General features: G+C 43.0%; 1 protein-coding gene across 5 annotated transcripts in view; it reads left to right on the top strand.

Annotated features, from left to right (window-relative positions):
* Positions 1 to 16,251, top strand: part of AHDC1 (AT-hook DNA binding motif containing 1) — a 149,404-nt gene that overhangs the window by 91,040 nt on the left and 42,113 nt on the right. For 3 of the 5 annotated variants that reach the window (XM_073616187.1, XM_073616183.1, XM_073616184.1), the window contains exons 3-4: positions 2,945 to 2,991; positions 9,251 to 14,055. In XM_073616187.1, the coding sequence (XP_073472288.1) occupies positions 2,945 to 2,991; positions 9,251 to 14,004 (4,801 nt within the window). In that variant the 3' untranslated portion in view covers positions 14,005 to 14,055. The remainder of the gene's footprint in view (positions 1 to 2,944; positions 2,992 to 9,250; positions 14,056 to 16,251) is intronic. The other 2 variants (XM_073616185.1, XM_073616186.1) reach the window with 1 other exon arrangement.

Here is a 16,251-nt window from a genome sequence, read left to right as displayed (position 1 = left end):
TGAGGCTCCATCTTCAAGTTTTTAGAAAAGCATCTTTCCCACTTAAAGTTGAAGGAAAGGCTTCTTCTTTACCTCCCTATAATCAGACACCACAATAGGTAGGACATCTTTGTCATTCGAAATGCAAATATGTTTGTGCTTGTTTTTTTTTTTTTTTTTTTTTCCTACCTTATTTGGCTTCAAAATGCCTCTCGTCACATAATCGCAAAGCTCTCGACTTTAGTTTTGCAGGCTGACTGTTGGGTATGTACACTTCCTCCTAGTATCGTCACTACAGCTCTGTTGCTCCTGCAATTCAAAGCCAGGCTAGGAGAAGCTGCAGCACATTGCTGCCGATGATGCTGATGGTTGGGCAAGTTGGGGAGGCGGAGCTGGATGAGACAGGGTGGGGCTAATCTGGCTGTGCTGAAAAGATTACACAGACACCCACAACAGTGTGAGGAAGTGCCTGTGAGTAGCCACATTCGACTGCAAAGGCACACAGTTGTTGGTAATGCTCCAGAAATTGCTAAATGTCTAGCTAAGAGTAATTGTTCTAATCTAGACAATCTGCAATTAAGACCATGCATAATATAAAAGTTTAAGTTGTTACACATACTAAGCAAGGGCAAATGTTGATGTTTAACTGGAATTCCACTTTAAAGTATAACTAAAGGCAGAACTATTTTTGTAGTTTTGGATAGAGTGCAGAGGGAGTGGAATGCTTGTCAGCTTTTATTGCTGTCTGTGTCCCCATTAGGGAGATTCACCCTCTTTGTCCTGTTTAACCAATATAATTGAAAGTAAAGAAAATCCCAAATTTTTGGTTGTCCCCAGAAAAGTAATTAAGGGGTAATCTCCCAATAGGGACACTAGTTCTGGTGACCGAAGGGTCCCCAAGAAATTCCCTTGATTTGTAGGGATTTCCTCTTCCTGTTTTGGCTATGGGAAGGAAGTGAATGTATATCTCCCCAGTGAGACAAAAAGGGCACAAATAAAGCATTCAGGGGTTAAAAACCTTCCCTTACTCTATCAAAAATGAAAAAAAAACGTTTGCCTATAGTTCTGCTTTAATGCTAAGCCTCACTCCATGTGATTTTAGCTGTCAAATTCCAGTGCAATTTATGCTCTGGAATATTAGTTGAATGACATTGGATGTTGTGTCAGATGGATCGCTATCTTAACTTGCAGTAAGTGAAGGTACTGTGTACAGCCCTGTATTGGGGTCAAAGGAGCTCAAATGACCCCTTATGTCACTATAAAGAGAACCTGCCATTGGTGTGCCATCATGTGGGGGGCCATTGCCCCCCAAGTGATAAGAAAAAGTTCAGTGTAAAAATAAATTTAAAAACCTCTCAAAAAAAAAAAATCTCAATTTCCTCTGCCCCCCCCCCCACGTACACTGACATAAAAACACACATGCATGCAGCGGGTGCACCTATATATGAAATGATTTGCACCACACGTGTGACGTCGATGCAAATGAGAACCAAAATTCTGGGACCATCATTCATAGTTAATTCTAAACTTAACTTTTTTAGATTTTTTTATCCCCCCCAAGCATTGCCTTTGGACAGTTTTTTGGGTACTGAAACGTATCACCATTTCAAAGTTTGTCGCTGTTTTTAGGCTTGACATGTTAGGTGTCTACTTGCTGCAAACTCATATTTTACCAAATATTGGGTGATCTATGGTGTTTATCTTTGAAGAGGGATATCTTTATTATGGCAGCAGCTAGCTGCCATAACCCTGATGGTATCCTCTTCGGCGGCGGTCCGGTTTCCGATAATAGTGGTCTCTGTGGCGTATTTAATCATATTTAAGAGGTCCTGTCATGCTTTTTTTCTATTACAAAGAATGTTTACATTCCTTGTAATAGGAATAAAAGTGACACAATTTTTTTTTTTTTTTTTAAAGAACAGTGTAAAAATAAAAGGTAAAATAAGAAAAAAAAATTTAAACGAGCCCCGTCCTGCCGAGCTCGCGTGCAGAAGCGACTTAATACGTGTGTAGCGCCCGCATATGAAAACTGTGTTCAAACCACACATGAGAGGTATCGCCGCGATTGGTAGTACGAGAGCAATAATTCTAGCCCTAGACCTCCTCTAACTCAAAACATGCAACCTGTAGAATTTTTATAAACGCCGCATATGGAGATTTTTAAGGGTAAAAGTTTGTCGCCATTCCACGAGTGGGCGCAATTTTGAAGCGTGACATGTTGAGTATCAATTTACTCAGCGTAACATTATCTTTCACAGTATGAAAAAAAATTGAGCTAACTTTACTGCTGTCTTCTTTTTTAATTGAAAAAAGTGTATTTTTCCAAAAAAAGTGCGCTTGTAAGACCGCTGCACAAATACGGTGTGACAAAGTATTGCAACAACCGCCATTTTATTCTCTAGGGTGTTAGAAAAAAAATGTATAATGTCTGGGGGTTCTAAGTAATTTTCTAGCAAAACAAATCTCAGAAAGGCTCGGCCCTTAGGTGGTTAAAGGCTAACCTGGTGCCCTGCACTTCAAGATTGTTGTCACCTTAGGCATATTAAGTCAGGCCAGGTTAATTTTAAACTGTGTATGTAAATCTAGGTTATATCTGTTCCACCATCTTCCCAACTAGTAACATTTCAAGCTGCGCTGATTCTCATTTTATTACTACCTTGTAGAGCACCTCAGATGTATGTTCTGCCAGTGGCAAGGAAATAAAAAAATTTGTTCTTAGAGTTAAGCCGCCTTTTGACTTGAGAGTGATGGTACATCCAGCTGACAACAAAGTGAAAAACTGGATTGGGTTACTATTATCTCATGTCTATAGGTACCTGTAGTTATAAGGTAAAACAAGAAGTGTAGATACTGATTGGATATTAAGTAAAACTTTTGACTTCCTAAGATATTCCATCTGCTTTTCCTGTTATCTTTACTTCTGGTTATATGGTTGATAGTTTAATCATATTTATTCTTTCCTCAGAGATCACAAGTACAGTGGGCGAAGTGCAAAGCAAGAAAGGCAAGAAAGTAAGTATATATTACATCAATATGATATGCATTGTTCCCAGGATTTTGTATTATTAAATTCACCTCATGCATTTATTTTTTATCAGTATACCTGTAATTTATCATTAGGAGAGCTTGACTTTTAAATTCTTCTTCCAATGGTCCCTGCGATCAAAAAAAGAAAAATAAATAAAAGTGCAGACCTGAGTTTCTTGCTTGTTCCTCACTGCTGCACAATACAAGAAGACCAGAATTTTATTTTTTTGGCATCCTCATCCTCATCCAGTAGTGTATAAAATTCCTTTCCTGATTTTACAATACAAGACACAGGTGTCTTCAAGTTCTTACGGTTTGGTTGAATGCAGCTTCCTTCAGGTGATTGTACACTGGTTGCTGAGAAATCCCTCATACAATCCCTCCCAGATTCACATTTTAAAGAGCAAAACCAGGTACGGGGTTATTCCCCCTTATTTCTGCTAATAATGCAGTGTTTACAGGTTGGAAGCCCTCTAAATATATATAGCAGTGTGTCCCCTTTTCAGTTTCTTTACTTTGACTGTTTCCTTGCAGGAGACCGGGATAGAGAGGATTAATGGTTTTTATTTTGAGCCTTGTCCACATGGTACTCTGCAGTTACAGAGTGTCATAAAACAAGAAAAAAAAGAAATAGTTGTGGGAGCCAACTATTTGGTGGTCCTGGTGCTAACCTCAGTGGAGGTGGATGTCCCCACTAATAATTACACCAACAAAGAAAAGAGAAATGGAAAATACACTTGCAGGTGTCTTTTCCCACATTTCTTTGTTGGAGTTCTAAAAACGGACAGCAGGGTGCTGTTGCACCCAATCTCCTGAGTGGGGCACCACTGCGCCTGTATGGTGCTACCCTGCTCCCAAGGCTGTGTCTGCGCTTGTTAAACATTTCCTATTCTCTTTGGTCTCAAGGCACTGACGGAAAAGCATCTTCTGGTCCTTTGCTACTAAGGACACAATGTTATTGGTGACACCTTCAGGTGTTTGCACCAAGGCATCTCCCTCCTGCTCCACAATTAGGACGTTTGCGTACGCTTTTTGGGGGACATTTTATTAGTCACGGCTGGTGGTTACAAGTGCCTGGATTAGGGGGTCAGATGCCTCTGTCCAGGGTCAACTGGACCTTTTACCTATGACCTTGCATTAAATGTGTGAATGCTTTGGCAAATGCACATTTCCAAAATTCCAGGATTAGTCTTTTCTCTATCCACCTGCACAGGACTCTCTGGTTTCAGTGCTAGCCAGCTGTGCTCTCATGCAAGAAATGCCCTCTTTGGATAAGTACGTTAAGGAGATCACAGGAGATAAGAGTACACTCCTTCTCTAAGGCTCATGTCTATACCAGTAGGTCGTCTTTCTCTTTCTGAGGTTATTATTATTATTATTATTATTATACAGTATTTATATAGCGCCAACAGTTTACGTAGCGCTTTACAACTTGAGGGTAGACAGTACAAGTACAATACAATTTGATACAGTAGGAATCAGAGGGCCCTGCTCCTTAGAGCTTACAATCTAAGGTTATTAAGGGTTCCTTTCATCCCTCTGTCCTTCAGTGCCAGGTTTAAGACAGGAATGTGCTTTTGTAAGAAGATATAGCTTTCCAAGACAGAGAAGGCCTCTTCACAGTAATGAGAAACCCCCACTTCTTGCAGTTGGGGGGGGGGGGGGGAGTGGGCAGGAGAGGGGAGTATGTCTTTTGGCCTTCTCGGCTTTCTGATCCCAACAGATCTTGTTTGTGGGTTCAGATTGTTTCCCAGGGCTACTCTTTCCTGCTTTGAGCTCTTGAAGATACCCTATTCCCAACTGGATGGGTCTCTTGACTACTATGCAGCAGTTCTTGTCCTAAAGGGTCATCACCCCTTACCAACAATGGAATGAATTCAAGGTTTCTACTTCAAAAGCCGAATAGAGAAGTCAGGCACATTTTGGATCTAAAGATTCTCAGCTTGTTCCTGCAGGTTCCAAAGTTTTTCATGGAAAATGTGAGGTCAGCCATTGTCTCCCTCCTTCTGGAGGATTGTCTGGCTACTGTAGACGTCAAGGATGCTTATCTGCACGTTCCCATCCTTCCACAACAATAATGTTATCTATGGTTACAGTGGGAAACCATGAATACCAGTTTGTCACCCTTATAATCGGTCTGTGTATGGCCCTTTGAGTTTTCATCAAGGTTCTTGAATTCATGTTGTGGGATACATGTACAATCTTCTGTTGAGGTAAAAGTCTTCCCTGTCCCCGACAGTCAAACATGATTACAAATTTTGCAGAGATTCAGGTGGATTCTCAATCTGAGAATCACAGCTAAACCCCTCCCAGAGGTTGGAGTATCTGGGCTTGACTCAGACATGCCCTGTCCAGGATTTTCTTGCCATGGGAACAGTTTCTGTCCATTTGCTCTCATGCCCAGTGTTCCGGGCTCAGAGATGGCCCTCAGTTCATGTCTGCATATGAGGGTCTTTAGTCTAATGGCTGCCTCCTTTGAGACTGTGTCATATGCCCAATTTCATTCCAGTCTGTTGCAACTCAACATTCTGGCAGAGAGAGACACTGAACCGTCATGCACTTGACCCCTGGGGCCAAACTTTTTTCTTAGTTTGGCATTCCAACCTAGCGCTAGAGTTAGAGCAGCCCTTTTTCTTAATCATGTAAGACTCTCAGGATGGATGACAGCCTGTTAGGCTGGAGTGCCATTCTGGATACCTTCTTGGTATAGGGGACGGGGACTTTTCTTTTTTTATCAACTTTTTTTTTTTTACCTTGGGACGGTTCGATTGGCCTTTCAGTACTGTAAGACTCTACTCGGAGGATCCCAGATGAGAATCCAGTTCGACTGACACTGCCCTTGCCCACATCGATCATCTAGGAGTCACCAGGAGTAGTCATGCTGCTCTTAAAGACTTGATGCTTCACATTCTGGCCCTGTCCATTTGCATCCCTGGTGTGGAAAATTGGCAAGTGGGGTTATTCTCGTGTCCATCAGTTGGCACAGAGGATGTGGTACTCTGGCATACTCAAAACAGAGTACAGATGCTCCTTGTACCCCATGGATTGTCCAGACCAGCTGTCCCAAGAACTTATGTTCCATCTTGCTTCTCCTTTCTTTGTCTTAATTGCATGGCCATTAAAGCCATGGTCCTGCAGAACAGAGGCCTGTCAAATCATGCTTGATTAGCTGGCTGCCTGGCTACAGTAGCCAGTAAATTACAGCTTTTAACCTGGGACAAAATGCTTGTTGCTCTTGAGCTCATTAGTCGACGTGGGGATTGGTGTCGCAACCTCAGTACTGTAAAACTGATCAGGCGTCTCTAAAGCTGCCTAGATCACTTTTAACGAAAAACGCTTATTTTTTTCGCTGGCTGAAAAAAGAAACGGTACCAAGCTAATGGCTGCAACTGTTAGCTTGTTTTAACCACTTGAAGTCCAGGATGTTTATATGGATAAGCCTGTCTTGTTATACAGGATTTATTTAGCGTCAACAATTTGCACAGTGCTTTACAATATAAAGGGAGACAATAAAGCAGCAACACAATTCAATACAAGAGGGTTAGGGTGGCCCTGCACCTGGGATCTTCCAATGTAATCATTTCTGTACTGTGCAATCAGGAGAATAGGATTCTTTTTGTCTTACCAGTTAAATCTGTGTCCTTGAGTACAGTATACCAGACCCTCGCCTCTGTTCCTGTGATCTTTCTATTGCTTGCTACAAAACTGAGGCAAACTGAAGTGGAAGGGTTTTATGAGGGATGTATGTCCCAGTAGCTTTTTTTTTTTTTTTTTTTTTTGTTTGGTCATCTGAAAGTAGCTGCATATATCCCAGTTGTAACCATTTAAATAAGCTTTATGTCCTGTTCTGTGCTCAAGCCAACTGATTTTACTCGCTTGTCAAAAATCCTGTTTTTCAGTGGAGACTATAAAAGCTGCCTAGTAGTGGGTAGCTTATGACAGCAAGAACTAGGTGAAACCACTTCTTGAAGTCTTTAGTTGTATTTTCTTTCTTGCTCAGAACAACCTTTAACATTGTGAGTCCCTAATAATTTGAGATAAAAGGTTATCCTTTGTTCTTTCTCTTAGTTGTTGCTGTAAAATATGTATGCTGAGCACTTTCCAGTTCCCTCTTCTAGACCCAACTCGTCTAGATCTAAACTGTAAAGTTAGGTCTATTTAAATCAGTCTGGTCTTAGGGAGGCAGATTAGGGTGGTTAAACCATGGCAAAATGTACCCATGTCAGGTCATGTGACCTTAAGTAGGTATATTAGGTCATATGATCTGCTGCACAGTGGACTGTGTCAGTGTGAGTAAAATTTACTTTTCACTGAAAACTCTGCTGACATGTACTCCCCTGTACAACTACAGCAGCTTTAGATCTTGTGACCTGGAGCGAGAGTGCTGTAGGATGTGCTATTTTTTTTTTAACTAACATACATGTTAGTTACTTGCTCTGTGCAATGGTTTTGTACACAGCAGCCCCAATCCTCTTCTTCTTGGGTCACCCATCAGCCCTCCTGGCACCTCCCCCCACTGAGCGCCCCCCATAGCAAGCCGCTTGCTTTTGGGGTACTCGTGTATGCTCGGTCCTGAGCCCCTGCTCTCTGCTCCCTCCTCTCTGGCAGTGATTGACAGTTTATTAGATTATGATTTAGATTATGTATGTGTAATTTTTTTTTTTCTTCTCCTAAGGCTTCATGTACACTAGCAGCTCCTAAACTTGCGTTTTAGGAGCTTTTGGTGTGTTTTTGCCAAAGCTCCTAAACTCATCTCCATAAAACCCTATTTGTCAATGTATACATAGGCTTTTAGCAGAGTTTAAGAGCCCCTGTGGTTAGGTGAGGTTCAACTTACCTCAACCTCTTTCTCTTGAACAAGGAAAAATCGCATTCAGGATAGGAACGTTTTGATCGTCGACTAAGGGAAAACCGCGTCAAAATCGCAGTTTTTGACCCTTTTTTCCCATGGCTGTGGGAAAAGACGGCCAAGTGTACATGAAGTCTTAAAGCGTTTGTAAAGGTTCAGCTTTGTGTAAAAAAAAAAAAAAAAAAAAAAAAAAAAAAAATGTCATACTTACCTGCTCTGTGCAATGGTTTTGCACAGCAGCCCCGATCCTCCTCTTAGCTCCCCTGCTGGTGCTCCTGGCTCCTCCCCCCTGCTGAATCCTCCCATAGCAAGCTGTATGCCCCCTCCTGAGCTGCCTTTGTGTGTCTGAGACAGTGTGGCTCAGCCCTGCTCCCTCATCGCTAGCAATGCCTCCTACCGCAGTGTCTCAGCCAATGGGGTAGGCAGAGCTTCTGCTCTCGTGCACATCGCTGGCTCAGGTGAGTATAAGAGGGGGAATGCATCAAGGTAAGAAACCTTCTGCCTTTTATCATTCCAATATATTTTTTATTGATTTTCAAAGTTTTTCACAAACAACAACAAACTATACACAAACCAATACAGTCATCCTGAATACATGTTGATAGCTGCGATGTTCATTAACTGTATAATTTACTAGCTTATAGAATAAACACCAAAAAAAATAAAACCCCCTTCAATATTCAGGACAGAAAAAAAAACCCAGGGGAAAAACATATATAACGGTGTCTCACATTAATACAATTACAAGTTCTTTCTTCAACTTTTTACAAATTTGAAACAAGCAAAATTAGAGTATTTATGTTCCAAAAAAAATAGTCTTGAGTTAAAAAATTCCAGAAACTTTGAATCTTTAAATGTTATCCAGGTCTGCCACACCCCATTAAACTTCTGTATAGTATCATCATTTTAAGCTACCACTATCTCCATATGCATAGTACCATTAAGAGTCTCAATCTTTCTGCCTTTTAGAACTACTTTTAATATAAAAATTTTACAACCTTAGTAAGCAAGATAGGGGGACCTGAATATATCACATATCCCTCACCTCACCTCCCTTACGTTTTTCCACTTCCCGGTTGAATAAGGCACTGATGATATAACCAGGGCTGTACAGATGTACCCTGGGAAAGCTTCATCATCAGTGCTTTTTTGGGAAATCTATAGATGTAGGATCTACTTCTTCTGTACAACCAGCCTGCCTATACATGGGTCGAAATTCGGCTGAACTCGCCAAATTTCGATTTATGTATGGCTGCCTTTATATTCTATTTTGGTTTGATAAAGCACAACTACTGTGTAGGAAGCAGATCTAGTATATGTAATGAAGATTTTAAAAAAAACAAAAACTATACCATCCCTTTTTAAAAAACGTAACCCTTTTTCTTTTCTTTCCAGGCACCACCATTGCCAATCAAGAACACCAAGGTGAAGACGCTCGATCCCAGCACTCCTGGGGTCGCTCAAGCAAACCCTTCTGCCGTTCATCAGCAGGAGCTCCAAAATTAGGTGTTGATGGAATAATCGCTCTATTAAAAAGCAAATGTGGCAATGGTCGTGTCAACCTTCAACCAGTTGTGCGTTTGATGGATATCATGAAGGACCTTAGCCAACTATCCAATGACCTGCGATCCAGTGGTGTCCGCCTTAATTACAGCCATGTCACCAGCCCATCATCAGAGCCTGAAGATGCTGAACCAGGATTACAGTACAGCTTTTTTTCTTCTCAAAGCCTTGCTTGTGGACTGAGAAGCCCTGAAGAAAAGCCTTCAGAAACAGTGGATAAAGAAACAAACCCTGTCTCCCCCAACCCAGACTTTTCTGAGTCTGCCAGTTCAAATGTTCTTCGAGAGCTTGCAGCTCTTGCCTGGATGGAACCACAGCCTACAGACACTGTAGAAGAAAGGGAAGAAGATAATAGTAGTAGTAGTAATGTGGGAGAAAGTTCAAGCAATATAAGGACTGTGAATCAAAATGATAAAGACGAGTCATCAGGTGACGAGCAGAGTAAGCATGAAATTGAGGAGTCTGGGGAAGAACATGAAGAAAGTAAACATGAAGCGGAATCTGCTGAGCAGGAAATATTTAAACCGGAATCCTGTTTTGTGGAGGAACAAAAGAATACACAGGGTGAGGAGGAATCAGGGGAGGAGCATGAAGAGCATGAAGAGCTTAAACAAGATGATGAATCTGGTGAGGAGCTGGAGGAAAGTAAACAAGAAGAGTCATCAGATGAAGAGCAGGAAGGGGAATCTGCAGTTAAAATTGAAGACCAGGAAGATCTGAAGATTGAAGCAGAGCAGGGTAAAATAAATGAAAGTCAGGAACTTATTATAGATATTAAAAAGCAGGAAAGAACAGGAGGTGGTGATAAAGATAAATCTTCAGATGATGAAGATGACATTGAGGTAGACAAGTGTAGCCAAATAGAAGACACTTACAAAGAAAAGGAAAGTACTGTAGAACAACAGATTGATGAAATGCCATGGATGCTACCTCTCTTTTCTCAAACATCAGAAACCCTTAGACGAACTCCATTTTCTAGCCGCGGACATCGGTTTGGTTTCAGAGGCCGCAGAAGTGACAGATCAGGCAGGGGAAGGAGGAGAAGACCTGGAAGGCCAAGGGCATCTGAGAGCAGCCTTTCCCGTGCATTTGTAATGCCTCCTTATCGAACACCAGAGGAACCCAGGGCTTACAGACTTAATGAACAAAATGCACTATTTCCAGTTCCTGCTGTTCATCACAAACCACCCACAGCAGAAGCTGATGTACAGCAGGGTCCACCACCAAAGCCAAAACGTAGGGGCATACGCAAAATGGTAGTTCGGATTGCCAGAATTCCAATGCCAATGGGAAGGAGAAATAAAACAAGCTATAAAGTATCTTCATTCAGTAGCACTCTAAGTGTGGAGGGAGGAGAGTTGATTGGTGGTTCAGGCCCAGGTCCCACCTCCCTTCTAAAGATGAAAAACAATGGACGTAATGTAGTAATGGTGTTTCCACCTGGTGAACTTCCAATCATTCTTAAGAGACGACGTGGTCGACCTCCCAAGAACTTGGTCTTGGCTAGGGATACACCACCAATCCTTCCTCAACCACCTCCTGTTGAACCCACACTACCACCACAGCCTACTCCCATGCCCCCTCAACCAGTTCCAGAAGGAGAGTTTGCGAAGAAAAGAAGACGACGGAAGCAAAAACTACAATCACCGCAGCCTTCTTATGTTGCAGACACTAATGACAGCAAATCTGACTACAGTGATGTACTGGCAAAACTTGCTTTTCTCAACCGACAAAGTCAAGGAGCATCGAGAACTTCACCTCCTCGTTGTTGGACACCAACATTACCAGAGTCTGTGCACCAAGCACCTGGAACTCCTAATATATCTCAATACCTTCATAGAGTTCAGGGCTATAGGAGAAGAGGAGGTCGTGGGGGAGGGCCAGGGCGAAGAGGAGCTTGCAATAGCCACAATGCAGAGCTATCTCGCTGTTCTTTCAGTGAGTTTTTTGAAGGCATTGGGAAGAAGAAAACAAAACCAAGAACCATTGATCCTTTGAAACCACGAAAACGGAGACAGCCAAAGCCTGAACCAGATCCTAATGCTAAACCCAAGCGCAAGAGAAGATCTCGAAAAAATGGTGCTCTGCTGGGTGACATGGGAGAAGAACCTAGCTACCAAGGTGTGTCGGATTGGGGTGGTGAGAGTAAAAGTGGTCCATGGGCATCACAGCTTTCCAACAGTCAGTCAGGTAATCGACCTTGCAGTTACCAAGGACCAGAACGCACAGGTTTTTCTGCCTTGCATGATGGCTCACCATCTCGTTCAGGTTTTTATGGTGGAACAGGATCTGTTACCCAGAGTGAAAGTGGAGGGCAGGATCGTCATGGACTGTTTACAGGCTACTTCCGATCTCTGTTGGACTCTGATGACTCTTCTGACCTTGTGGATTTTTCTTCTGTTGCACAGAGACAAGAAGCAAGAAAATCTGCATCTGCCTTCTCTGGGTCATCAGCCTCACCCAACCCAAGGGCACTTCAGTCATACCCCAATTCTCGGGGAGGGAAATCTAGAAACCCAGAATCATCATACCAAAGTTCAGCAACCTCCAGGCAGCCCTTCCCCCCCAACCGGGGAAACACAAATTATGTGTCACTTACCCAACAAGAATGCCGTGGATCTGATGCCTTTCAAAAGCTGTTGTCGCGTTCTCCCAATTCCCAGCATTCTGGAAACTTTGGCCAGTTTGGAGCCTTTCAAGGATCTACTGGTCAAAACTTACCTGGTCATGGAATTTTTGCACCAAACAAGCAGTACCCTGCTCCACCTGACTGCTTGGGTAATAAGGACTGTAGCTTTTCCTTCACTGGTGGTGGCAATAGTCTCCCGTCATCACCGGGCAGTGCCCATAGTAGCACTAGCTTTAGCCAGCAACAACAGATGTCAGCAGCAGGTTCAGGGTCTAATGTAGCTAAAAGTCCCTTTTTCAGCACATCAGAGTTGCCACCATATCCACCACTTAGGAGTGAAAGCCGTTCAGGCACCTCTTCACCTGCAGGTTATATGTTGCCTAAGGTGTCTGGTCCTATGTTTCCCGGTGAAAACAGTCGCACCTTTCCAGCATCAGTAGGAACAGGGCAATGGGGATTTCGACAAGGTTATGGACAGTCTGATTGGGGCCCTGATAATTTTGGGCAACTTTATGGGCCTGGGTTTGACTGCCACATGACTGAATCTAATGTCATCTTGGACATAAGCAACTATACACCACAGAAGGCTAAACAAAACACTGACAACTTGTCAGAGTCATCCTCTGACAGTACACAGTACACTCAACCTGGTGCAGGCTATCGCAGGGCCAACAGTGAAGCCTCATCTAGTGAAGGGCAGTCTAGTCTCTCCAGCCTTGAAAAATTGATGATGGACTGGAATGACACATCATCTGCACCAGGTTACAGCTGGAACCAAACTGTCCTCTTCCACCAAACAGCTAAACCTGGCAGAGGCAGAAGAAAGAAAACCGATATATTTGAGCCATCACCCCACCACCACCTGGGCTTTTCTTCATCCTCCCCTTCATCTTCATCATCATCTGCTACCGCTCCCCCATCTGGATTTCCCACCAAAAGAGGAGGAGGGCCCAGGGGCCCAAGAGGTGGGCGAGGTGGAAATTGTACAACCAACAAGAAAGAGAGGGGTTCAAGCAAAGCTAAATTTTCCCCAAAACCACCTGCTCCACCACCATCCTCCTCAGTCAACTCCCTCTTTCAAGACACCTCAGATTTAGGACTGGACTGCTATAGTGGAGATAGCAGCATGTCACCTTTGCCCTCCCACTCGCGGGCGTATGGGGTGGGTGAGAGGGAGCCTCCTTGTGACTTCTCTGGACCCTATTCCATGAATCCATCTACCCCTTCAGATGGCACATTTGGCTTCCAGAGTGACTCTCCTGGGCTGGGCCCTCCCTCCACAGAGCTTGAATCTAGTAAACACTTCTCCCATCTCCCTACAGTTGGCAACACCAACACTGGTGCCCCACATCCTCCACCACCCCCACCTGGACTGGGGTATGATCACCCGCTACAAGACTCTCCCTTTTCCCCTAACTGCTCCCCAACGCTTGAGCTGCGGCCAGGGGAGGGAAGAAAACTTGTACCCCCTCCCCACTCATCCTGTGATCCCCTGAAACACAGCCTGCCCCCCCACTTACCCTCTTGTAGGGAGCAACTTCCTCCACAACCCACAACACACCATCGCTATGACCCTCCCAGCTGCAAGAACGCTGGCTACTGGTATCCACCCCGCAGTCCTCCTTATGATGGTAAGGGTGGATTACTTTCAGACTTCATGGGCAGGCGAGCAGAGGGTGTGTCCTGCCTGAGCCCTCATATCCCAAGCCCTAAAAGAGACAAAGAGACGCTGGACATGGTAAGGGGGCATCACAGAGCCTCATATCCCTGCCCCCTGATCAGTGATATTACCCATTCCCCTGTGCAGAGAGACTCCATGGTGCAGCTCCAGGATACTTATCGTTACCCAGCCTTCCCTCCCCAGGGTCCCCCAGTCCTTTCACCCCCGAACCTGAAGGGTGGTTTCTTGGGACCCGAGAACATACCAGAGGACAACTTCACAGTCACCTCCCTCTAGGGGGAGTGGCATGTCCGGAGTCATCAGGAGCAGCGGAGTCAAAGGGGTGAGGTGAGAAATAGGCTACAATATGTTTTGATACAATTGCACAATATATATATATATATATATATATATATATATATATATATATATATATATATATCTCTCTATCTCTATCTCTATCTCTATCTCTATCTCTATCTCTATCTCTATCTCTATCTCTATCTCTATCTCCTTGTAATTGAGCTGTGTACTCTTCAATAAGTTCTAAGTTGACTTGCACAATGTTAAAAACTGCTTTATTTTGTTTCATTTCTTAATATCAAATATTTGTATGCATTGTGTCCATTTTTTTCTTTTTTTTTTTTTTAACCTGGACCAACAACTGGTTTATGGCATGCCTGCGTGTTTGCAGTCTAAATTAATTGTTAAAGTGGCCCCGCTGCATAGTTGTTAATATAGTGGGATTGCACAAACACATTGTAATGGATGTGATGCTTAGGATATTCGCAAAAAAACCTATGTGATCAAATGATCTCTTGATAACTTAGGCCCTTGGAAAAAACAAAAGACACAAAGAGCCAAGTTAATAAAAGGAGAAAGTCATTATACGTGGTCTTGTAAATTAACACAAAAGTAGCAACAAGATAATTTTTTATCACGTAGCAACAAGATAATTTTTTATCACGTGAGGGTACATATTTCGAACCTAGCTTTGGGTGCAAGTTTGTGAGGCAAAAAGGTTAGGAAACTGAAAGCTAAACCCAGAAAAAAGGCAAACGGGGAAGTATTGCCTATGGTTTCCTTGCAGTTAAACTCTCCACTATTAATTACTTATAACTAAGGGCCCTTTCACACTGCTCTGTAGCAAAATCGCTGTAAAAACACATGCTGTGTTTCCTGGGGACTTCTCGTGCATTTTTGGATTGCTTGCGCCCGTGAAAATGAACATGTGACTCAAAATGCACCAAAAACGCAAATCGCTGTTTTTACCACTATCTCCTTTCATTTCAATGGGAAATTGCGTGTTTGAGGTTTTCAAAACCGCACCAAAGATGCAGCATTCAGGAATTTTCAGAACACACTGTACCTGTAACGCTGTGGTGTAAAGAGGCCCGTAGGTTTCTCTTTTGCCAGGTAAAAATGCAGGAAAAGAATGTATAAGTGTGAAAGGGCCCTTATTCTTCACTGTGTGTATGTAGATGTGACCACCTTGGTAGAGGCAGAGTTTTGCTTCACCCATGTCAGAGCTTCTAGCAAGACAAACCATGAACAACACAGGAGTGACCTCAATACTTGCTCTAAATCTCTGGAGACTAGCGGTCAATGGACTGCAGAGCCTTAAGCTGGCCATACACTTCGAATTCCAGACAATTCCTAATGAACTTGTTTGAAAATCACTTTGTGAATGGCTCGGTCACCAAAATCTTTTGATTTTAAAATTTTGGAAACAGACTGCATTTAATGAGATCCAGTGGCTGTCCGAATACAATGTCCTTCAGGCTGAATTAAACATTTTTTAAGTGATATAGCCATCTTTAAAGTCACACTGCAGCTATAAAGTGATGAATCTGTAGGCACAGCAATGCCTAGAGGCACTTACAAACTAGGAAGTGCCGTGCCTTTTTTTTTTTTTTTTTTCAGCATTCTGCTTGGGCACAATTAGCATAATCTTACATGTAAGAAGAAATTCAGTGCTAAGGCCCCTTTCACACTGGGGCGGTGGGTACATCGGGGGTAAAGCGATGCTTTTCCATCAATTTCGCTGTGCTATTTGGCTGCTAGCGGGGTGCAGTCCTCTTTTTAATACAAATATCTTCCAACTCAAGACACCACCTCGCGTGCACCAGTGATCCCTCTCTGTTTCAGATGAGAGCTCACTGACTTCATATGCTTTTAAACACCAGCTCCAGTATGGATGTTAAACTGCGCCTCCGTATAGTTCACGAGCAAGTGTCGTGTAGGAGAAAAAAAAAAAAAAGGAAAAACCTTCCAATGATACAGTAACCAAACCACCAAAATTTTTTTAAAAATAAAAGCACCGCTCACATTGATTAAAAACTATTTGTGCATTTTTTTAGTATAAAGCCACATCGGGTGCTGTATCTGTGTTGGATCTTACCACCATCAGACATTTTGTTTCCGTCCTGGTATCTCCTCTGATCACTGTGTGGCCACCCCGATGCGTTTTATCACTTCCAACTTCATGACAGGGGGACTAAAATTGCATGAAGTGTTTTTCATCAGTGTGAACGCCTTTTCATT

This window comes from Aquarana catesbeiana, linkage group LG02 (genome assembly GCF_042186555.1).
Source record: "Aquarana catesbeiana isolate 2022-GZ linkage group LG02, ASM4218655v1, whole genome shotgun sequence".
In the NCBI taxonomy this organism is placed as follows: Eukaryota; Metazoa; Chordata; class Amphibia; order Anura; family Ranidae; genus Aquarana; species Aquarana catesbeiana.
Note: the sequence above shows the minus strand (reverse complement) of the source record. Positions and strands in the feature narration are given on the sequence as shown.